The sequence below is a fragment of the Hemitrygon akajei genome, chromosome 4 (assembly GCF_048418815.1).
Source record: "Hemitrygon akajei chromosome 4, sHemAka1.3, whole genome shotgun sequence".
In the NCBI taxonomy this organism is placed as follows: domain Eukaryota; kingdom Metazoa; phylum Chordata; class Chondrichthyes; order Myliobatiformes; family Dasyatidae; genus Hemitrygon; species Hemitrygon akajei.
In genome coordinates this window covers 98,809,490-98,834,963 of record NC_133127.1, presented here as the reverse complement: position 1 = coordinate 98,834,963, position 25,474 = coordinate 98,809,490, and the positions used below count along the sequence as shown (strand labels likewise).

Genomic DNA, 25,474 nt, shown 5'->3' with positions numbered 1-25,474 from the left:
GAAAGGCAGAGGGGTTAAGTGTGAATTCTCAGGATTTTACAATGGTATAGTCCTTAAAAACGAAAATGTACAGGAAGCCAGAATTACAGTTAGTATTCTCAAAAGCTTTCTGTGAAGAAGAGCAGAGATAGGAAGCAAAGGAAAGATTTGATTTTTTAAAAAAGTATTAAAGATCTTAAAGATGGGAGATTTCAATATGCAGGTTGATTGGGAAAATCAGGTTGAAAACGTATCTCAAGAGAGTGAGTTATCTGGGGACCTTTCCTAAATTACTTTCCCAGTTTATAAAGTTTAACTTTTATGTATATTTTTACCTTCTCTTAAGCGAATGTCTTTTTTAAAATTATCCATTATTATCCATCAGCTTTTTTCTTTGGTAGTTGACTTTTTTATATAAAAAAATTTATTTTATGATGTATGACTTATCTTTAAATTTTTGATTACAGAGTGGTATACCTCTGTGTTATGCTATAACATTTTGATCAATTTTATTACAATATATGAATGTACACAAGTTATGTTGAGATGTATATGTGTTGCACTCTGTAAATCTTGTTTTTTTTCTTCTGAATAACAATATTGTAAAAAGAAAGAAAGAGAGTGAGTTTGTTGAATGCCCACAAGATGGCTTTTTAGAGCAGTTTGTTGTTGAGTTTACTCTGGGATCAGCTATACTGGATTGGGTGTTATGTAATGAACTGGGTTAGGGAACTTAAGGTTAAAGAACTCTGAGGAGGCAGTGGTCACAATATGATTGAGTTCAACTTGAAACCTGATAAGGATAAAGTAAGGTCTGACATAACAGTATTTCAGTGCAGTAAAGGAAATTACAGTGGTATGAGAGAGGAGTTGGCCAAAGTAAATTGGAAGGAACTGCTGTCAGGGATGACAGCAGAACAGCATTGGTGGAGTTTCTGGGAAAATAAGGAAGGTGCAGGATAGATGTTATCCAAAAACAAAGAAATACTCAAATGGCAAAATCGTACCACAGCGGCTGACAAGGGAAGTCAAAGCTAATGCAAAAGAGAGGGCATACAACAAAGTTAAAATTAGCAGGAAGATAGAGGCTTGGGAATCTTTAAAAAAAAAATTACAGAAAGCAACTAAAAGAATCATTATGAGGGAAGAGGTGAAATACGAAAGCAAGCTAGCAAACTATCAAAATGGATCATAAAAGCTTTTTCAAGTATGTAAAAAAAAAGAGATGAGAGTGGATATAGGACTGCTAGAAAATGAGGTCAGAGAAATAATAACTGGGGACAAGGAGACGGCAGATAAATGAAATGAGTATTTTGCAACAGTCTTCACTGTGGAAGACACCAGTAGTGTGCCAGATGTTGAAGGGTGTGAGGGAAGAGGAGTGAGTGCAGTTACTATTACCAAGGACAAGGTGCTCAAAAAACTGAAAGATGTAAAAGTAGATAAATCACCCAGACTAGATGAACTGCACCCTAGAGTTCCGAAAGAGGTTATGGTAGAGATTGTGGAAGCATTAGTAATAATCTTCCAAAAATCATTGGAATCTGGCCACAGGACTGGAAAATTGCAAATGTCACTCCACTCTTTAAGAAAGGAGGAAGGCAGCAGAAAGGGAAAAAAATAGACCAGTTACCTGACCTCAGTGGTTGGGAAGATGTTGGCATCAATTGTTACGGATGAGGTTATGGAGTACTTGGTAATGCAGGACAAGATGGGACAAAGTCAGCATGGTTTCCTTCAGGGAAAATTTTTGAGGAGTTGGACTTCTTTGAGGAGGTTACAAGTAGGTTAGATAAAGGGAATGTAGCGGATGTTGTATATTTGGACTTTAAGAAGGCCTTTGATAAGGTGCCACACATGAGGCTGCTTACCAAGTTAAGAGCCCATGTTATTACTGGCATGGTTAGAGAATTGGCTGTTCGGTAGGAGGCAGCGAGTAGGAATAAAAGGATCCCTGTCTGGTTGGCTGCCAGTGACTAGTGGTGTTCCGCAGGGGTCAGTATTGGGACCACTTCTCTTTATGCTGTATATCAATGATTTAGATGATGGAATAGATGGCTTCGTTGCCATATTTTCAGATGATACAAAGATTGATGGATGGAAAGTAGTGTTAAGGAAACACGTAGGCTGCAGAAGGACTTAGATTAGGAGAAGGGGCAAGAGAGTGGCAAATTAAATACTGTACAATGTTGGAAAATACATGATCATACACTTCATTAGTAGAAATAAATGTGCAGACTATTTTCTAGATGGGTAGAAAATCCAAAAAATCTGAGATGCAAAGGGACTTGGAAGTCTTTGAGCAGGCACCCTAAGGATTAACTTGTAGGTTGAGCTGGTACTAAGGAGGGCAAATGCCATGTCAGCATTCATTTCAAGAGGTCTAGAATACAAGAGCAGAGATGTGATGCTGAGGCTTTATAAGGCACTGGTGAGGGCTCACCTTGAGTATTGTGAACAGTTTTGAGCTCCTCATCTAAGAAAAGATGTGCTGGCATTGGAGAGGGTCCAGAGGAGGCTCACAAGGATGATTCCGGGAATGAAATGTTTATCATACGAGGAATGTTTTAATAATTCTGGGTTTGTTCTCGCTGGAATTTAGAAGGATGAGAGGGGGATCTCATTGAAACCTTTTGAATGTTGAGAGACCTAGACAGAGTAGATATGGAAAGGATATTCCCCATGGTGGGGGAGTTTAGGACAAGAGGGCACAACCTCAGGATAGAGGGGTATCCATTTAAAACAGCTGCTGAGAAATTTCTTTAGCCAGAAGTTGATGAATTTGTGAAATTTATGACTGCAGGCAGCTGTGGAGGCCAGGTCGTTGGGTGTATTTAAGGAAGAGATTGATAGGTTATTGATTAGCCATGGCATCAAAGGTTACAGGGAGAAGACTGGGGAAGGATCAGCCATGATTGAATGGTGGAAGAGTCTTGATGGGCCAAATGGCTTAATTCTGCTGCTATGTCTTATGGTCTAATGGACATGAGCTTCAGGTTGTTGCAGTGCAGACCATCTAGCCTGTGCAGGCTGCTGGATGAACTAGAACCCGTTCTAGGTGCAGCATTGTACTTAGGTTGGTTTTGTGCCTAGAGCCTGCATTTAATTTTAAGTTCCCAGTTCCTATCTTTTTGGTGCATATTCCCGAATGACAGTAACATTTTCAGATAATTAGTTGAAAAAGCCTGGTAAACTGTATACCAGTAGAGACAAGTGACGTATGTGCTTATAAGCTCTGTCTGCATCAATAAATTATAATAAAATGATTTACTTTTTGAATTTAGAAAAATGGGTATGATAATCCTGGCCTGTTGGAGATATACACTGACCTTGTATGTATGGAAAGAACGGTGTAAAGTCTGAGGAGATTTAGTTATACCGTCCCACATGACTGATTTTAATGCAGCACAGATTGATGGCCAGATGCTTCTAGCAGAACTGCTAAAGGGCTCATTAAAGATAACACATGGGTTATCATCAAATTCTTGATTGGCCGCCTTAACCATTTGAAACATTCAGATGTTTCCTTTTCTCATTTGTTCACCTGTTTACTTCTGATTTTACTGCATTAAGATTTTAATTAAAAGCCATCAAAGGATTATATAACTGACGTGTTGCTTACACACTGTGATTCAGATATGCCGTAATCACTCACTCCTTTGTTCACAAGATTAAATGTGGCATTAGCTTTCATTGCATGAGTCTGAGAATGCGTTGGCAATATAAATTTCCACTGGCTAGAAGCCATCATTATTTCATTTACTCAGTGGAGATCTGGCAGATTACTGGGGCTGGATTACACCATGAAAGACACCTGCTGACAAATTTTAGGAAGGTGTACATACATTGCAGAATTGGACATGTCACCATATGCCTCTAATCGTTAGTGGACAATTTGAATGGTTATTTTGTATCTAGTTATAGTTAATGCAGTATTCTGACTTCCTCATTCTTGTAAAAAAAATTCTGTGAGTCAACCTATAGATTATAAAACTTGTATTTCTATTATGCAATCAACCAATTATTAAGCATCCTTTCAGTGCTGCTAAGGGTTTCAATTGATCATAAATTTGCAAGAATATACTCTGCAACCAAATTAGAGGGATTTTCTTTTTGGTAGTTGTTATACTGTTATTCTTAAATTTTCTTACCATAAACTAATATTTTTTACTGTAAAAACACTTTCTAATACTCTGGCATTTATTGTCAATGTAAAAAAAAGATTCTAGATGCAATTTGGCCAAATAACTCTACATTTTGGTTGAATATCCTGCTATATTTTCTTCATTGCATTTGTAATCATATTTCCTTGGGACTCTTTGATTGTTACTGCCTGGTGAATCAGCAGGAGCTTTAGCTGATTCATATTGTCCACAGGGAAGGATGATTTCTATCCCAGTGCCACAAACATCTCATTGTTATCTGCTGGTGTCTTGTCCATGCATTAAAAATAAATCAATGTGTCTCTGTAAGTTGGAACTAATAGACAGAAATACATCATGCTCTGAGCTGCTTCAATGTTTTAATCATTTGATAGATTTGTCCATATTTGAAATTTTAGGATACTTTTTCAGTGATCTTAAAAGGAAGAGGCAACTTTGTACTTTCCTGTGGTCTCTGATATTTTGCCATTATTTATGAAATGAGTTCAACATCTGCAATAAATATTATGGATGAAATTTGCATTGTTTATTTAAAAAAAACTGTTGAACTAGTAGTAGCTGGAATTCTGTGCTCAGTATCTAGAAGATTGGGAAGGGGGCCACTTGGATTATTCTAATGCAGTCATACACAATTTAGTATAATCAAAAAATCAAGAATTCAGCATGACACAATGTAAATATACAGGAGTCCCCTGCTTTATGAAGGTTCGCTTTACGCCACTTCGCTTTTACAAAAGACCTACATTAGTACCTGATTTTGCTAACTGAAAGAAATCTGAAGTGGATTTTCGCTTTTACGAAAAAAGGCACCCACTTTAAACTTGTGTTTACCCCTAGAAAGACTACCATGACCGTGAAGCCTTGTGCGAGCAGGTGTGTGTTCATGCGTGTATGTGCTGATTTTTTTTTCTCTTTCTACAAATTGGTTTTGGTTAAATCTTCCCAATTCTGATAAGTGAAACTACACTGTACATACATTATTTCTACTTGATATAGGCTGTGTATTTATCATATCATTCCTGCTTTTGCTATATGTTAGTGTTATTTTAGGTTTTATGTGCTATTTGGTATGATTTGGTAGGTTTTTTGGGTCTGGGAATGCTCAAAGATTTTTCTCATAAATTAATGGTAAATGCTTCTTCGCTTTACGACATTTCGGCTTACGAACGGTTTCATAGGAACGCTCTACTTTCGGATAGTGGGGAAAACCTGTAATGCATTTATTGGCATAAAGTGAGTGTTTCAGCGAGCTTACCTGCAAAACGAGCTCACAAACAAAAACGAGGTAGTTTCTCAGATATCAGGGATAGAAATTTGCATTGGCAACAAACAATCTTCATGCAATATTGTTAGTGTCTGTGCATTGTTATTCACTTCTAGAATTTGGTTGTGATGAAGTTAGTGGAAGCAACATTGGATGCCAAAGTTCAGCCATCACATATATAGTATGCTTATTGCTCGCGGCTGGTTGAGCTTCTGTCCTTTAGCTTTTGCCGATGTTGTGGAAGATGTCCAGATGAACTCCTCTTGATCTTGCCAGTGGAAGAAAACCGCAATCTCTGATTGTCCAAGATATTGTGGCGAGCATTTGGTTCATGAATACACTCACAACACATTTGACCTCAGCATCTGCAGAGTATTTTGTGTCATTTGGTTCATGATGTCAGATGAGAAAAGCTTGTTTTAACTCAATAGCTATTTTTATTGTGATAAACACAAAAACAGGCTGGGTGCTATGACCCCAGAGAGAGAACTCACTCACATACAGATGAGGGAGGTGATTATTACACACCTCGGTTACAGACAGGGTGACCCACAAATGTGAACAACTGTATAACCCAAGTTAAAATGTAACAATAAATGAATTTGAATGTCCCACCACCATCCCACAAAAGGATTGTAACACAAGAACAATAAATAGCGCTGGCCCCTGGGAATGCTGTGGTGGGCTGTTGACCCTACCCCATCCCGAGTGCTACAATATGTTACCTTTGGCTTGAGCATGGCAGTTAGTATCCTCGGTAGGGTTGTGTCAACTGCCATCACTTAAATCCAGACCTTTAAGAAAGAAGGCTGAGGGCAAAGTTACATCCAGGTAATTTGAATCTGGAGTGATGAATTTTCAATATCATGGCAGTTTGGGGTCCTGATGGATGCAAGGATCTCTGGTACACATTTCAAAGTTCAGAGTCAATTTATTTTCAAAGTACCATATACAACCCCGAGATTCATTTTCTTGCAGGCATTCACAGTAAATATAAAGAAACATAATAGAATCAATGAAAGACTGCACCCACCAGGTCGGACAAACAACCAACGTGCAAAGTGAACAACAAACTCTACAAACACAAAAGAAAGCAGAAAATAATAATAGAACATTAGAAGAAGAGTCCTTAGAAATGAGTCCACAGGTTGTGGGAACAGTGTAATGATGGGACGAGTGAAGTTGTCCCCGTCTGGTTCAAGAGCTTGATGGTTCAGGGGTAATAACTGTTCCTGAACCAGATGGTATGGGTCCTGAGGCTCCCCTACCTTCTTCCTGATGGTAGCAGTGAAAAGAGAACATAGCTGGGGTGGTGGGGGGCCCTGATGATGGATGCTGCTTTCCTGCAACAGCACTCCATGTAGATGTGCTCAGTGGTAGGGAGGGCTTTATCCATGATGGACTGGGCTACTTTTTCCGTACAACGGCACTGGTGTTTCCATACCAGGCTGAGTTGCAGCCAGCCAATGTACTCTCCACTACACATTTATAGAAGTTTCTCAAATTTTAGATGCTGTGCCAAATCTCTGCAAATTTCTAAGGATGTTTAGGTGCTGATGTGTTTTCTTCATAATGACACTTAAAGCGTTGGACTTGGGTACAATTTGTTCAAATATTACTGCATTAACTAATCAATGCCTAGTACCGTGCATCATAAAATGCATAAAGTAACTGGGAGAACGTGTTGTTGATAATTACATGCACAAATAGCTCAGTAACTTAGTAACGAGTGCCATTAGTATAACACAGTGTCAATGTAGGAAACTCTGAATAGGTAAGTAAAGTCAGGCACTGGTTATCTACCTTGAAGATGATGAAATATAATGGACTGTTTTTGGGAAGGAGGGAGAGGGGAATATATATCAGAGCTCAGCCTTGATAATGTTAAATAACTGAGTGGACACATGACCAAGAAGCCAGTTTGTTTTCCCATTTTCCGAGTTCCTTTTGTTGTAAAAATTTTTATTTCATCATTCAAGGAAATTGTCTTCATATATGACAGCTTTTGGGCAAGTCTTTCTCTGAAAAGTGTTCCAGAGGATTTAGAAAATCTGATTGTGATTGTATTTACATTTTTTCAAGCATTTACTCCTGCAATCTATGGCGCGTAATTAAGTAAGACTTAATGATGCTATGGATCACATTTAATTCTATGTCCCATTCCCATTCTGATATGTCTGTCCATGGCCTCCTCTATTGTCAAAATGAATCCAAACTCAGGTTGGAGGAACAACGCCTTATATTCCATCTGGGTAGCCTCCAACCTGATGGCATGAACATTGATTTCTCTAACTTCCGTTAATGCCCCTCCTCCCCTTCTTAGCCCATCGCTGATTTATTTACAAACGTTTGTATTTCCCCCCCTCCTTTTTTTTCTCTCTCTGCCCATCAGTCTTTTTGCCTGTTCTCCATTTCCCTCTGGTGCTCCCCTCCCCCTTTCTTTCTCCTTAGGCCTCCCATCCCATGATCCTTTCCCTTCTTCAGCTCTGTATCCCTTTTGCCAATACCTTTCCAGCTCTTAGCTTCACCTCACCCCCTCCTGTCTTCTATCATTTTGGATTTCTCCCTCCCCCTCCTACTTTTAAATCTCTGACAATCTTTTCTTTCAGTTAGTCCTGACGAAGGGTCTCGGCCCGAAGCATCAACAGTGTTTCTTACTATAGATGCTGCCAGGCCTGCTGCGTTCCTCCAGCATTTTGTGTGTGTTGCTTGAATTTCCAGCATCTGCAGATATCCTCGCGATCACAGATTTAGTTTCCTCATTTACACCAGAATTTTTTCAGATTTTCTTTCAGTGCTTATAGTTGGAAGCACATGTTGAAGATGAAGTTTCTTGATTGTGATTATATTACAATTTTCAGCAAATATGCTGTAGATGTCTGGAGCACGGTGGGTGCAGACTGGAAGACCTAGAGAACAGACTAGTATAAATGGGGAAAAAGATGGATGGGGTGGTGAATGGAAGATTGAAGAGGGGTTGTGGAGAACTTGGAGAAGAGGCCAAGAAGCAGGATGATAAATATGTGTCATGTTCTATGTCGTTGGTGATCATGGTCTTCCCATGATTGTTCTTGGCAGATATTTCTGCAGAAGTGATTTGCCATTGCCTTCTTCTGGGCAGTGTCTTTACAAGATGGTTGACACTAGCCATTATCAATACCTTCAGAGACTGTCTGGCTGGTGTCAGTGGTTGCATAACCAGGACTTGTGATATCCACCACCTGCTCCCATGACTTCACTTGACCCTGATTGGGGTGGGGAGGGGGAACTGACCTGGTACTACACCTTGCCCAAGAGTAACCTGCAGGCTAGCAGAGGGAAGAGCGCCTTGCACCTCCTTTGGTAGGGATTTACCTCCACTCTGCCACCCTAGATAAAAGATCGGGGTTCTTAAAAAAGACTATGGTGAGTGAGGAGGAACGGAAACTTACTGCTCTACACTACCTGTTCTGTTAAATCCATACTTGAACATGTAATGCCTGGGAAATAATTTTCATATTTGGTTTACTTGTGGTAAGTGAAAGTAATATTGGGGAGCTCTACATTTGCTCTGCGTGTTGGCTCTTGCTGCTGCACAAATTAAAATGCAAAATACTGAGAACATGAATTTGTGGAGTCATTGAAAGTGAGCCTGTAGGTTGTGGAATCATCTCAGTAGAGAGAAGATATCACGTTGGTTCAGGAGCCTGATAGTTGTAGGGTAATAACTGCTCTTGAAACTGGTGGTGTGGGACCTAATACTTTTGTACCTCTTGGCAAATGGTAGTATTAAGAAGAGAGCGTGGTCTGGCTGCTGGGGTCTTTGATGCATGCTTCTTTCTTGTGGCAGCACTCATTGTAAATGTGCTCGTGCTGGGGAGGGCTTTGCCTGCGATGGACTGTGTTGAATCCACCGCTCTCATTTCTGTGCCTTGCTGTTTCCTTACCAGGCCATGATGCAACCAGACAGGATGCTCTCCACCATGCGTCTGTAGAAGATTGCCCAAGTTTAGATGACGTGCTGAATCTGTGCCAACTTTGGAGAAAGTAGACGCAATGTTATGTCTTCCTTTGTGATTTTACTTGTGTGCTGGACCCCGGGCAAATCCTCTGATATGATAGCGCTAAGGAATTTAAAATTACTGACCCTCTTCACCTCCGATCCCCTAATGAGGACTGGTTAATGGACCCCCATCATCTTCCTCCTGTAGTCAATAATCAGCTCTTAGGTTTTGCTGATGTTGAGTGAGAGGTTGTCGCTGCACAGATTTTCATTCTCCCTCCTATATGCAGATCCATCACCAGCTGTGATTCAGCCAACAACAGTGGTGCCATGGCTTTAGAGCTGTACTTAGCTACACAAAGGCATAAAGTGAGTAGAGCAGGGGCTAAGCACACAGCCTGGTGGTACACCTGTTCTGACAGTAATTGTGGAAGAAATGTTGTTGCCCGTCTGTACTGATTGGGGTCTGCATGTGAGGAAATTGAGGATGCATTTGCATGGGGGGCATGGAGGTCTAGCTCTTGGAGTTTAGTGATTAATTTTGAGGAGATAATATTGAATGCTGAGCTGTAGTCAATGAAGAGCAGCCTGATGTATGCATCTTCTCTGTTCAGATGTTCCAGGATTGAGCCAGTGAAATGGCAACAATGTGGTAGGCAAACTGGAGTGACTCTGGGTCACTCCTCAGGAGTTGACATACTCCTTGACATTTAATCACTGTGGATCTAAAGTGCAACTGGGTAATGGTCATTTTGCAAGTGACAACTGCGGTGTATTCATTCAGATCCTCTAAGTCCTTGAATGTGGCCCAGTTCAAACTCGAAGCAGCCTTGTAGTTGTGCCTCTGACTCCCGTGACCACCTCTTTGTTGTTCTTGCTTCTGGAACCTTGATGTTTAGCTTCTGCCTGTTTGCAGGTGGAAGGACAGCCAGGTGGTCAGATTTCCTGAGACGCTGTCTAGGGATCAAACGGTAGGCATTCCTTGTGGTAGTATAGCAGTGTTCGAGTGTGCTGGGACCCCTGTGCTGCAGGTGATATGTTGCTGCTAACTGGGCAGAGATTTCATCAAGTAAGTGATTGAAGCCCCCAGCGATGATTTGAAATGTGTTGGGGTAGGCTATTTCTTGTTTGCTTGTTGCTGCATTCAATACTTCGAGTGCATGTCTAACATTGGTCTTTGGTGGTGTGTAAACTGCAGTCGGGATCACAGAGGAGAACTCACTTGGTAAGTGGAGCAGTTGGCACTTGATCATTAGAGGTTTTAGGTCAGGATGAACACGAGTGTGACACGACCACCATGTCTGAGCACCATGGAAGTTCGTCATGAATCACAGACCCACCACCTTTTGCCCTCTTCGAATCAGCAGTCGGGACCATCCATTGTATGGAGATGCCCTTGGGTCTTGCCAACATATCTGACATTTCTGAGGTCAGCCATGTCTCTGTGAAACAAAGAACACAGCAACCCTTCATTTTCTCCCCCCAGTACACCAACCTTGCCCTTAGTTCCTCAGTATTTTTTCTCCAGAGACTGTACATTTGCTGGGTAGAGGAAGTTTCGTACCCCAGCGTTTTAGTCTGGTTCTTCTCCCTCTCTTCTGGCCATGGTGATGTGGCTGCTGAAAAGTGGCAAGTCTACCAAGTCCTTCAGAAGACTCTGAAATCTCTGGTTTAAAAGTGTGTTTCTTCAAGGGAAAATGCAGGCTGCAGATTGCAATGATAGTAGTCCAGAAGAGGTATATCTAGAAGTTTTGTGTGCAGCCCACAAAACGTTGCAAACCAGTACATCAAACCCAGCAGGTCTCCTCCTGTGTTGTCATATTGATTGTTTCATTTATTGCTTGTCCTGTAGCATGGTGGCAAATGTAAAAAAGTTCCCAGTGTAGCATTTAGCACAGTACACCACAAACAGTAAGATGTGAAACCAAAATTACAAATGCATATAATATGTAATGTACTGTGTGAGTGCAATTAATTCATTGCAAATCCTCTTTCATATTTTTCATAGCAGTCATAAGCTTTTATATCCTAATAAATTATACTAATATTTCCTATACTTCTATCAAATTGAAACTTGTAATAATGAGAAGATGGTATGTGTTTGTCTTTGGAACACTGATGAAGGGTCCATGAAGTGTTGGGCTAGAAACACGAAGTGTTTATCCATTGAATATTACTATTATTACTTTATTGTCGCCAAACAATTGATACTAGAGCGTACAATCATCACAGCAATATTTGATTCCGTCCTTCGCGCTCTCTGGAGTACAAATCAATAATACGTATAATAATAGTAAGTATAGAAATTTAAATTATAAATCATAAATAGAAAATAGAAAAGGGAAAGTAAGCTAGCAACCGAGAGACAGGTCCGGATATGGAGTTGAATCAATAGAAATTTTGTTGTGGTCATCAAATCAATACATAAAATATCATCAAATCATAACTACAGCACAGAAAAAAGGCCCTTCAGCCCATCTAGTCCATGATGAGCTAGCTATTCCATGATCCTTCACATACCTACTGAGAAAAAGTGATGGTACTGGTCAGAAAGAAATATAGTTATAAAAATAACAAGAAACTGATGCTACATTTTACTCTTTTGAGCAATACTATGCCAACACAAAGACAGCACAGATTCTGTTATTGTACGAAATCTGCATGAGACAGTGAGGTGTCCGATCAACTATGATACTTCCTCGATCTGTATAAGCACCAGGTACCACTCCCACACAGATAATCCACAGGAAGTCTGAATAAGGCATCTAGCTTCCTATATAACCATATAACAATTACAGCACGGAAACAGGCCATCTCAGCCTTTCTAGTCCGTGCCGAATGTTTACTCTCACCTAGTCCCACCAACCTGCACTCAACCACAACCCTCCATTCCTTTCCTGCCCATATACCTATCCAATTTTCCTTTAAATGACAATATCGAACCTGCCTCTACCACTTTTACTGCAAGCTTGTTCCACACAGCTACCACTCTCTGAGTAAAGAAGTTCCCCCTTGTGTTACCCCTAAACTTTTGCCCGCTAACTCTCAACTCATGTCCTCTTGTTTGAATCTCCCCTACTGTCAATGGAAAAAGCCTATCCACGTCAACTCTATCTACCCTCCTCATAATTTTAAATACCTCTATCAAGTACCCCCTCAACCTTCTACGCTCCAAAGAATAAAGACCTAACTTGTTCAACCTTTCTCTGTAACTTAGGTGCAGAAACCCAGGTAACATTCTAGTAAATCTTCTCTGTATTCTCTCTATTTTGTTGACATCTTTCCTATAATTCGATGACAGGAGCAGAATGTTCCTTGCAGAACATTACAAAGAGGCATAGCATAACACACTAACACTGATAATGACAGCAACAATAATCATCTTTCATTGTATATCCCTTCCATCATATAAAGCTTTCCAAGTCATAAAAACAAACACAAGAACACTGGTCAAGCTCTGTGGAGAGAGAAAAACTGTTCCAGGTCAGTGCTCAACATCAGAGCTAGGGAATGTTGGACATTAGGCAATCTTTAAATAGCTGAGAAGAGGGAGATGTGGAGACAACAAAGGTAACGTCTCTAAGATGTGAATGATGCTGGTGCAGGCGCTATTTAAGGGAGAGTAGGGAAGGAATGAACTCTCTCTGGGGATGATGTAAATAATGGAAGATGAATGAGACTAGAGGAAAGAGACAGAGAATTGCTCCACAGACGCTGCCTGATGTATTAAGTATTTCCAATAGTTTAACAACAACAGTAATGGAAGAACAGCCAGTTTGAAGTTTCAAAGTGCAGATGTAAATGATAGGGCAGATGTGGGTGCAAGGAGGTGAAATAAGGGATTGGTAGGTAAGGTAGCTGATGAGGAATACAATGTGGTGTTATTATCTATGACTATGATCATTACTTTAGGAGAATCCATTTGAATGACGGGAACTGTGAACTATTCTTGTCCTTAAACACTTTTAATACTGGTTTAAGAACTGCACAGAGTGTACATCAACTCTGCTTCAAACACTAAGACATAAGACGTTCTGTTAGATAACACAGAACGGATACAGCTTCATCCCTGCCCCATGTAGATATGCAGTTCAAAGGAAGGATTCCATTCTGAATAGTTAAGAAAAATGGTAAGCCATTTTATACTTTCATCTTGGTTTCTAAATTAACATTAAAAATAAGTTCTTTGAGATAATCTGTGTGTCCCTTTAGTCAGGGCAATGTTCATACTGAAGCACAGTGTGAATTGATTTTCCTTCCTTTATTTGAATTCACTTTAGAACTTAAGTTGCAAACAAAAATACACATCACAAGAGTGAGATTTATAAAGCTACAGAAGGGTATTTGTAGGCGATGGGATGGCGTGGTGTGTTGGCAAGGTTTGCAATGGAGTTCCAGTGCAATGAAAGCCAGTTCTGTCTGAAAGCTTTTAAGTAAAACGAATTGGCATACTTCAATGTCTTTTTGTAGGGAAATTGTTACCAAATGCTTTCAGCTGACAGTTTCTCACTTAGGTGACAAAAAGAACAGCTAGACTGAAAGCAGCAGCATGAATTTAGATGTGGTATCTAAATCCAGAGAAGGAAAGGGAAGCTTTGTGTGGAACAGATTGGATAGAGCTTCATAATTTCTCCAGCCAGGTCAAGATGCATTTGGGTGAAAATTGTTTTCCAGTATTGTGACTTGTTAATTTGTAAATGTTTTTTAGAGTATATATTTGCAGCTTCATCTGAAGTAAACATTTTTAAAACTGTGAAGTTCTTCATAAATTTATAAATTACATTGTTTTAAGATGACTGTCTTTAGAAACATAGAAAACCTACAGCACAATACAGGTCCTTTAGCCCACAAAGCTGTGCCGAACATGCCTTTACTTTAGAAATTACCTAGGGTTACCCATAGCCCTCTATTTTTCTAAGTTCCGTGTACCTATCCAAGAGTCTCTTAAAAGACCCTATCATTTCCGTCTCCACCACCGGCGACCGGCAGCCCAATCCACATACTGACCACTCTGCGTTTTAAAAAAAAAACGTACCCCCTGACATCTCCTCTGTACCTACTTAAAACTGTGCCTTCTCGTGCTAGCCGTTGGCTTGTATTGATTCTGTTATTCTGCGCTGCTTACATCTACTGGATAAATGAGCATAAGGTCTTGGTGTGGTGGATCTGCAGCAACTTGGTTTCTACCTTGTCACTTTTCCATTGAGGTTAAACTGGCTGTCAAAAAAAGTTCAGAAAGTAGCTTTTTACTATCAGAGTTCATCTTTGTCACCAGGTACAACCCTGAGATTCATTTCCTGCGGGTATACTCAGCAAATCTATAGAATAGTAACTGTAACAGGATCAATGAAAGATCAACCAGAGTGTAGTAGTAGGTAGCCATCAATCCCAGGGGGTCATGGGCTTGTGCCTCTGGTGGACTGTGTCCTCTCCAGGGTGCAAGCCTGGGTGGGAAGATTTGAAGAACCGTCTGTTGCCCATGCAGTGGGTTCCCCCTCTCTGCATCACTGATGTATCCAAGGGAACGGCAAGCGTCGATACAGTGTCGTTGCAGAGGTTGCCAGAGTGAGGTTGTAAGTAACATCAAACTGTATTAGAGACCCCGGCTCCAGATTTCTTCCTCGGGGTTTACTCCTGAAGCCTTTCCCATGGGTGGGTATGGTCGCGAGGCAGCGGAGGTTTAAAATCAGTGTTTTCCTTCTCCGAGATGGGCTGCCTGAAGGCTGATGAACTCTACCTGCCCGAAGCAACTGGTTTTGAGGCTCCAGTGGGTCCGCCTTTTCCATTTTTCCTGTCAGTAGAAACAGTTCCACCAGGCCTAGTAGCTAAGCCACACGTGAAGGCTGAGAGTTGGACTTGGTTGTCAGAGGCTGTCGCACACCATTTGGAGCACTTTATAGGTAGTGGGAGCTTATCCCCACTACCACCCCCAGCTATGACAACCTTAAGAACCAACTAGACTGTAGAAGACAACAGACTATGCAAATATAAATAAATGGCAATAAATAATGAGAATATGAGATAATGAGATGGAGTCTTTAAAGTGAGATCATCTCAATGGATGGGCAAGTGAGTGTAGTTATCCTCTTTAGTTCAAGAACCTGATGGTTGAGGGGTAGTAATTATTCATGAACCTGGTGGTGCGAGCCCTGAGGTTCTGGTACCTTCTACCTGATGGCAGCAGCGAGAAAAGAGCATGGCCTGGGTGGTGAGGATCTTTACTGGCATCAATTTCATGTTACTGGTGAAGACCATTCGACTTCCCTGTTAATCGCAGATGGCAGCATATGTAGTATTTTGAAACATTTTCAAAGAGATTTTTATTTCTTCTTTTCCTTGAAAGTAAATCTGTTACTTCATTTTTGGCTCTGGTTTTACCCCATCATTACCCCAGAATTATCATTAAATACTTGATAATAAGTATTTGAGAATTTATCGCTCAGTCCCTATTAGCAAAGTGTGTCGCTGAGGGTAGATGAATGAATTCGTCACAGTTCTTTGCCACATCTCTGTCTACCTCGGGCTGTTTTAAGCAGCCGTTTACAGTGGGGTGAGCTCACTTGTTTCCAAGCATCACTTAGACTGACATTGAGTGAGCTAGTTGTTTTATCTGTCCTGTTGCCTGAAGTTCAGGCAAAGTGAGGGGTAAAAGAGATGCTCCTGTACTTCATTTTCCCTTTGTAAAATTGCAAATGGTTCTCAAGTGCCTGAGGGCCACAGGTCTTTTATAAAATGCTCATGCACCTTGTCTGCCTTGCAGGAGAGCCGGAATTTAAATACGTTGGCAACATGCATGGGAACGAGGCGGTGGGAAGAGAGCTGCTTGTCTTCTTGGCTCAGTATCTGTGCAACGAGTACCAGAAAGGAAATGAAACCATTGTCAGACTGATTCACAGCACGCGGATTCACATCATGCCCTCCATGAATCCTGACGGGTTTGAGAAGGCATATTCACAGGTAACTCAAGGCCTGAGATACTGGCTCCTCTGTCTCAGTGTTTCTAGTAAAACTGAGATAACCTGGTTTGGAAGCATTCAGGTTTGAAGCAATGTTGAAAGTGCATCTGATATCAAAAAAAATTTCTTTTCACTCTGCTGAAAGCATTGTCAAACTGCAGTTCAAAGTGAATATATTATCAGAGTACATGTATGTCACAACATACAATCCTGAGATACATTTTCTTGTGGGTATACTCAATAAATCCCTAGAATAATAACCATACTAGAATCAATGACAGCAAACTGAACTGGAGCTCAGCAATATTTCTTTCACCGTGTGCAAGTTTACACAGTAACATTAAACAAGCTATTCGAATGTGCATGTAGTCACTGCCAAGGTTGGTCATTTTCACATCTGGTCCATTTGCTAGCAGGGATCTAAGAAGAGCCTTTGCAACCCAGACCAGAAATGGCAATGACAGGTTTAGAACCACTAGTCTGAAATCAACAACTCATCCTAGACAGAATGTGGGTCCTTTGTTGTCTGTCATCTGTGTCAATGGCCTGGATGATAATGTGGCTAACTGGATCATCAAATTTGCAAATGACACCAAGATTGGGGGTGTAGTGGGCAGTGACCCAGATTCAATTCTCACTGCTGTCTGTAATGAGGTTGTGTGTTTTTCTTGTGACCATGTGGGTTTCCTCCCACAGTTGAAAGATGTACTGGTTGGTAGGTTAATTGGTCACTGTAAATTGTCCTGTGATTAGGCTGGGGTTAAATTGGTATTGCTGGACAGTGTAGCCTGACAGGCAGGAAAGGCTGACTCCACACTGTATCTCAAGAAAGGAAAAAAATAACTATCTGTACCTGCAGGGGCAACATGTCAACCTCAATATTTTTAATATTGATTGTGTATATAATCTTTGTTTTATGTGATTCTTGTACTCTGTGCTTAAAGGTACACTGAGATGAGTAACAGGCAGAGTGATACCATTAATGGAGCTCTCTCCCTGCGTTTCCAAACTCTCTTTATCTGTAATCTCTTGAAGGAGGCTAGCATGGGTGGGAAGTCAGTTTTTAATGTTCAGTCCTAATTGCCATTGAAAAGATTGAGAAGCTAAAAAGAAGAGAAGCCTTGCTGACCCATTGTAGTGTTGTGGTATAGAAATTAACATTGTGCTGCTGTGGGAACAGCTCCACTGCTGTAAATAGTCCTGTTCCATGTCTGGAGGCACAAGATCTGACTGCCCAAGCATAGCGTGCGTGCGTGTGTGTGGATCTCTGGTTTGTCATGACTTATACAGCATAAATTAGTGCAGCTAGTTTTCCACCAGTTATCAAGTGTCCATTTACATAAATCCCATTCTATTGCCTCTGCTGACCATAGATTGTATCTCTAATCTACAAGATAGGAGTGATTTAGACAGCATAAAAGATTAGCTTGAACTCAGCTCGCTGGAACTGGAATGCAACAATTCCACTAGCCATTTTGTGTGTGTGTGTGTGTGTGTGTGTGTGTGTGTGTGTGTGTGTGTGTGTGTGTGTGTGTGTGTGTGTGTGTGTGTGTGTGTGTGTGTGTGTGTGTGTGTGTGTGTGTGTGTGTGTGTGTGTGTGTGTGTGTGTGTGTGTGTGTGTGTGTGTGTGTGTGTTCGTTCATCTGTATAGCTTGTGTGAAAGTGCAGAGAGAACTTAGTGCAGAGAGAACTTAGTGTTACCTGGACATTCTTGACCTAATGTGGCAAGGTTGGCATCATAAAGAATAGCATTTCCCTGAGTCAAAGCAAAAAATGCTGGAAACACTCAGCATATCAATGATCCACTGTGGAAAGTGAAATGAAGTTTATATTTTTGATTGAAGTTCCATTGACAGACGTTGCCTAAATGTTAACACTGTTCCTGTTTCTACAGATGTTGCCTGATCTGCTGAGTGTTTCCAGAATTTTCTTTTTGTTTCAGATTTCCAGCATCTGCAACTCTTTGGCTATCACTTTACTCCGGAGTAGATGTGAGGCATGTGGAAGGAACTAGCAAATCAGCATTGCCAATTGTCCACATTCACTTCAATAAGCCAAACAGGCACTTAAAATCCTGCAGCTCACTCAAAATGCTGGAGGAACTCAGCAGGTCAGGCAGCACTCTGCAAATGTCCTTGTGTCAGATTGGATTCTAGCACCATCTTGTGGACAGAAAAATATAATCTAGTAAAATACGAAGATTCAAAGTACACTTCTTATCAAAATGTATAGCCCAGAGATTTGTCTTCCCACAGACAGCCATGAAACACAGAAAACCATTAAATAAAATCAAACACCCAAAGTGCAAAAAAAAGGAACAAATCGTGCAAACGGCAAAAAAAGCGAGCAAAAAGCAGAATATAAACACCACCAGACCACAGGGTTATCTAGAGTCCAAGCTGAGTCCTGCTCAGTTCAGCGTTGTAGGTCTACAGGACACTGAACTGGTCTGCCTCAATCAAAATTGCACAAAAATAGCAACAAAGGAGTGACCAGAAACACAAAACGTGAATTACAGAGTTCAAACCACAGACCGAAGGCATCAATGATACATTGGAATGGGAGGATATTTGACTGTTTATTAATAGATACACTGTCAGTAATTATTGCCTCTTATCAACATGGGAGCTTATTGTGTAGACTGCTTTCAGATGCTGGTTGTAATGAGAAATATAAATCCAAATACCTTCCTATCTATGAGATCTGACCAAAGGCAGGTAAATAGGACTAATGTGATTAGTTGGAGATGGGTACAATGGGCAGTATGGATGTGCTGATTGAAGGGCCTGTTTCTATGTCATATGACTTTGATTCTTAATCATTCGTGTGTGTGTGTGTGTGTGTGTGTGTGTGTGTGTGTGTGTGTGTGTGCGCATCAGTTAGCTGTAAATGCATGATGCAATGTGGCAAAAAAAATTCCCAAATCCAAAATCCTAGAGTAGTTTCAAGCTTTTGTATTTAAGGCAGGGATTGATGGATTCTCGATTGGACATGGCATCAAAGGTTACGGGGAGAAGGCCGAGAACTGGGGTTGAGGAGATAGAAAGAAAGGATCAGCCATGATTGAATGGTGGAGCAGACTCAATGGGTCAGATGGCCTAATTCTGCTCCTATGTCTTATGGTCTTGTGGTCTTGCCTCCTCCAGTCTAATTTTAGTACAGTGGAATGGCTAGGTTGTCTTTTAAGCTCCAATTCTTTCTAGTAACATATGGTTGCTTCTGATTTAGGTTTGTAATGTCTTCTTTGAGAAAATTTCTTCTTATTTAGAATCAGAACCTGGTTTAATATCATTGGAATACGTCATAAAATTTGTTGATCTTGTCTGAAAGGCAGATATTTCCTATTGCTTTTTGGACAACTGGGCAAACCTGCCTTGCTGTTGTTACCGTAGCCCTTTGCTCATGTACAGTGATTGTAGGGAAGTGTATGGTTATGTACTTTGGTAGAAGGTGCAGACCGCTTTCTAAATGGGGAGCAAATTCAGAAATCACAGGTGCAAAGGGGCTGGGGAGACCTCGTGCAGGATTTCCCAAAGGTTAGCTTGCAGGTTGAGTCAGTGGTAAGGAAGGCAAATGCAATGTTAACGTTCATTTCAAGAGGAATAGAATATGAAAGCAAGGATGTGATGATGAAGCTATATATGGCATTGTTTGGCTACACATAGGGTATTGTGATCTAAGCCCCTTATCTAAGAAAGGATGTGCTGACATTGGAGAGGTTTCAGAGGTGCTTCATGAAAGTGATCCTGGGAATGAAAGGGTTAATGTATTTGATGGCTCTTGACCTGTACTCACTGGAGTTCAGAAGATTGGGGGGGCATGCAGGAATCTCACTGAAATCTATTGAATATTTAAAAACCTAGATCGAATGAATGTGGGGTAGTTGAGTACCAGAGGGCACAGCCACAGAATAGAAGGATGTCCCTTTAGAATAGAGATGAGGAATTTCTTTGGCTAGAGGGTGGTGACTCTGTGGAATTCATTGCAACAGATGGCTGTAGAGGCCAAGTCTTTGGGTGTATTTAAAGCAGAGGTCGATAAGTCTTGATTAGTAAGGGCGTCAAAGGTTACGGAGAAAAGGCAGGAGAAAGGGATTGAGAGGGACAATAAATCAGCTGTGATGAAAAGGCAGAGCAGGCTCGATGGTCTGAATAGCCTAGTGCTGTTCCAATGTCTTGTTGTATTTGTAGTCTTGGTGTTGTTTACCCCTGCTTTTCTCTTCCAGACGGATGCGAAGGACTGGTTCGTGGGCCGCAGTAATGCGCAAGGAATAGACCTCAACAGAAATTTCCCTGATCTTGACAGGATAGTTTACATTTATGAACAGGAAGGAGGACCCAACAACCATCTTCTGAAAAATATGAAGCTTTCTGTGGACAGAAACACAAAGGTAGGGCTTACCGACAGATCCCTGAGACAAAACAGCATAATTCTCTGTTACTGAGTAACTGCACACTGTTCACAGACAAAATAGATCTAATAACTCCAAAAGCAGCTCATGACCAGGTGCCACTTGTGGCCAGCTCAGTTTCTGAACTTGTAGACCACTGGAGCCTGGTCATTACTTTCAGGAAAACAGCATACACATTTGTATTTGCCTGATCCATTCTGGCTTGTGTTTCTTCTACCTATTTGGACATGTGTTTTTGAGAAGTATTCTCTTGCAAGTATTTTAGCCTTGCTCTGAAATTGAGAGTTCTCTAAGACATAGGAGCAGAATTAGGCCATTTGGCCCATCAAGAATGCTCCTTCGTTCAATCATGGCTGATCCTTTTTTTTCTCCTCTGGTTCCCAACCTTCTCCCTGTAACCTTTGATGCCATGTCCAATCAAGAATCTATCAATCTCTGCCTTAAATACACCCAACGACCTGGCCTCCATAGCTGCATGTGGCAACAAATTACATAAATTCCCCACCCTTTAGCTAAAGAAATTTCTCTGCATCTCTGTTTTGAAAGGGCACCCCTCTGTCCTGAGGCTGTGCCCTCTTGTCCTAGACTCTCCCACCATGGGAAACATCCTTTCCACATCTATTCTGTCTAGGCCTTTCAACATTTGAAAGGTTTCAATGAGATACCCCTTCATCCTTCGGAATATATTGTTTGATTAAGTTCTAGTGTGGCCTGGTGCTTCTCAAGCTGGTAAGGATCAATAACACCCAAGTCCTCTTTTATCCTCAGTCAGTAATACTTACCTTGGCTTCAGTAGCTATAGCTTGGCCTTCTGGCACTTTAATGCACAGGCTATGACACCCATTATAAGAGCTGAAGTGAAAGGACCGTGTCACTCTGGGGAGGGGTAGGTGGGGTTTGGAACTGTCAATAGTGGAACCTATAGGTGTCTTGTAACTCCAAAAACTAATTGAAAGAAAACCACGGGAGCCTGGAAATTGTGTCTACTTTGTTTTACTTTAGTGAGGCACTCTAATATTATGATGTAGCGTAATGATGTACTTGTACATATAATCTGTAATGAACTATGTAAACAGCAAAGAATGCAGAATCAAACAATATATTTACAACATTACTCAAATATTACATACAAACACTCCTTCCTGCTTTGCTATAAACTTCAACTCAATATGGAATGCATCTCAATACACAGTATACTATGTAATACAACTACTATATAGACATCTACAGCATTGTAACATATAAATTCTCCTATTCATGCCTGAAGACTTGATCGCTGTGGAGAATTTCTTACTCTTTTGGGATATTGTCTTTCCTGACAAGGTTGGTGGGGGGAGGTCACTCTGCATCGGTGAAACAATCTCAGGTTCTGAGGCCCTCTCCATGGTGGTTGTAGGAGTTGACTCTGGGACTGCAGGAAGCGGTTCTGACATGTTGACACCCTGAACAGTGCATGGCAATCTGCTGATCTATCCCAGGCCTCCAGACAAAGCTTTGAACTAACACTTTCACTTTGACCATGCCTCGATGACCGGCATGTAGCTCCTCCAACACTTGGCTCTCAGCTTGGATAGTACAACAGTTCTCAATCCCCACCTAAAGTAACCTCCGTCAAGGGCGAGTTTATCCAAGGACTGGTAAAAATGAGGGAACTGGAATTTATGCTTATTAATCAAATAATCATCATTCTGCTAGAAATTGAGGCATAGATTATGAGGACAAACTGATAATGTTAAACTTGTATGAATCCTTGATCAAGCTTCACTTAGAAAAATGAACTTTTTCAGTTCTTGTGTCTGCCAAGATAAATACCAAATATGATACTTGGCTTTAGTTCAGAGCAGAACCCAAAGAAAATGAGACTCTTTAAATGAAGATGGGATCTGAGTGAAGTGTTCAAAATTCAGAAAAATTTGTGCTGAAACCCCAGTGTTATCTGCTCCATGGTTTCAATCTTTCTCCAGTGCCTAAAACTGGACAGGATTAATGACATTTTCAGGATCACTCCAATGGGTGGTGATTTGGAAGAGCTGTTTTAAGATGTATCTGATGAAATCAGAATTGTGGACCGTTGGTATTTGATAATATTCATAATATATTTATCAAATGGTTCTGTCTGCCAGTCATCCCTCCCTTACGTGAAACAGACTCTATGCCAACTGGTATCTATCACCTTTCTCATCAGATTCCGGTATCTGCAGCCTCTGTCTCTCCACTTATCACTTTCCAGCCCCTGTCTCTACTTCCACCTTCCCTCCCTCCACTTGGTTCCATTGCCCCTTTTTTCTGCATTCCTATCTATCTCTAACTGTCACCCGCCATTTGTCTGTTAACGTCACCCACCCCTTCCTCCACCAGGGTCCATCTGCACGTTATCTCTCTCCTCACTGGTTTCTACTTACTGTTTGGCAATTCCTGCCTCACGCCTTTTATACAGACCGTCTTTTCCCTACACCCCTCTTTACTCCCTCAGTCCTGATCAGCCATCCCTCTGCCTCCACAGATATTGCCTGACCCTTTGACTTCCTCCAGCAGTTTATCTTTTTACATCCTAAATTTGTATTTGTCTTTTCAATGAACAACTCTTGCTAGTCTAATGGTAGTCCTGCAGCTTGTAAATGTGCCTTGACTTATTTAGTGAAGGAATTTTGCCACACGATGGACTGTTCCCTCTGCTAGTATAAATCGCTTTTCTGTCTATTCATGTTGTCTAATTGATCGCTCTATGAATGTTCATGTTGTCTATAAACCTTTCAAACAGACCTTCCATTGGTTCATCCAGAATGAATATGATGAACACAAAACTACTGTTCAACTATTCTAAGTAACCACAAACAGTCTTGTGATAGATTTTGGGTTATTTACAGTCTTGGGGTTGCTTGGATATTGTTTGTAATAACCAGACAACATGGCAATCTGTTTTGCTCCTTCTGTGCAAACTGGGCCTTCCATCAGTGGCATTGTAGGCTGGTTTTAAGATTGCTCTCACATGGTGCTTCTGCCAATCGGTGTGCACCCAGTGGGTTTATGAAAGTTAATGGGCTGCACTTACTGAGCAGCAGTTGGGAAAGTCAAAACGAATGCAGCGTGCTTGATGAGAAAGTGTCTGTGGGTTACTGTTTGTATTGTGGTAACTTGCTCATGGAACATAATGTACTGTCTTTATTTCTGGATTTGGCTACACAGGCCATTAATGTGTGACGTACAAATTAAGTAGTTGTACTGTTAATGAATGCACATGTCTGGAAAGAGCCTTTGTCCTGCAGTTTTATGATAATGTTTGACGTGATATTATCGAGGGAGCTATTTGAATTTACTCCAACAAATCCACTAGGTGGGGTGTTTGCACTTTGTTGAAACTCCAGATGCATTTATTCTGCACCTCTACGAACACTGGAATGGTACAGAAATGACTAATGTGGCTTCTGAACAAGGTTGACAAATGCATTTGAAAAGTGTTTTTAAAACAAAATAAAGAAAAGATTTTGCAGTGTTGTAGTCAAAAGTTGGCAGGCGACATTGTGTAACATAACTCACCACTCACACCCCTCTTCAAATCGAAGTGGAAACTGCAGCCAGTTTCAGACTCCTGACAGTGCACATCTGTTGCTTCCAGAACACACCCTCCACAATAAAGACAGCTTATCAAAGCCACTGCTTTCTGACGAGGCTGAAGTGAGCTGGTCTGGGCACATAACTACTTACCACCTTCTACAGATGCACAGTGGAGAGCAGCCTAACCTGCTGTGTCACTGAAACAGTGCTGTAGTTTTTAAATTTATTTTACATTTATTATGTTTTTTTCTTTTTTCCCATTGTGTTCTTTTATTATGTTTCTTTATGCTGTATTGGATCTAGAGTAATAATCATTTCATTCTCCTTTACACTGTTTACTAAAGAGTGTCAATAAGTGATTTTGGATCTTGAATAAGACTCTGCAGATCCTATATTCTGGAGCACTACTGGAGGAATCCAGTGTCGGGCAGCATCTATGGAGGCAGAGATGATGGCTGGTGTTTCAGTTTAAGATCCTGCATCAGGACTGAGGGAGTAGAGGGGAGATAAAGAGGTGAGGGAGCGGATAGACATGGGGGTTAGTAGGCGAGAGAGAGAACCAGGTGAACCAGCTCTCCCCTCTCTATACCATCAGGGATGGTACAGGGTCTCGAACATCTATCTACTTCCACAGATTCTGCCTGACCCACTGAGTTTCTCCAGCAGTTTGTGCTTTCTTTTGCAACAGGCAGCTTTGTGAACCTAAATAAATGGAATTGCAAGCAGGAAATCACTGGGTTAGGAAATAATAAAACCAAAATCAGGTACTGATTGAAATAGTATATTTGAGCAACAAATCCAAACTCCTGTAGTTAATGCCTTGGATACAAAAGTCTTCATGTCCAAGTTGATGGTGGGCATGAACATACTCTACATGTCAAGATCTATTGTAATTGTCTGAAGCATGATTATACTGAGAAAATATTATTTCTGCAGCTTGCTCCTGAGACAAAAGCTGTAATTTACTGGATCATGGACATTCCATTTGTGCTGTCTGCAAATCTTCATGGTGGTGATGTTGTAGCAAATTATCCTTACGATGAGACTCGAACAGGTAAGCATGAACTCTGTTAAAAAAAATAAAGTTGATACATAAACTAAACATGAAATGAAAGCAAAGTACAGGCACAGTGTTACTTTTTGGTTAGCACTGTTGTGTTCAGA

General features: G+C 40.9%; 1 protein-coding gene across 1 annotated transcript in view; it reads left to right on the top strand.

Moving 5' to 3' along the window:
* Window positions 1-25,474, top strand: part of cpe (carboxypeptidase E) — a 75,798-nt gene that overhangs the window by 28,653 nt on the left and 21,671 nt on the right. The window contains exons 2-4 of the mRNA XM_073043084.1: window positions 16,149-16,345; window positions 20,570-20,734; window positions 25,247-25,364. Coding sequence (XP_072899185.1) covers window positions 16,149-16,345; window positions 20,570-20,734; window positions 25,247-25,364 — 480 coding nt within the window. The remainder of the gene's footprint in view (window positions 1-16,148; window positions 16,346-20,569; window positions 20,735-25,246; window positions 25,365-25,474) is intronic.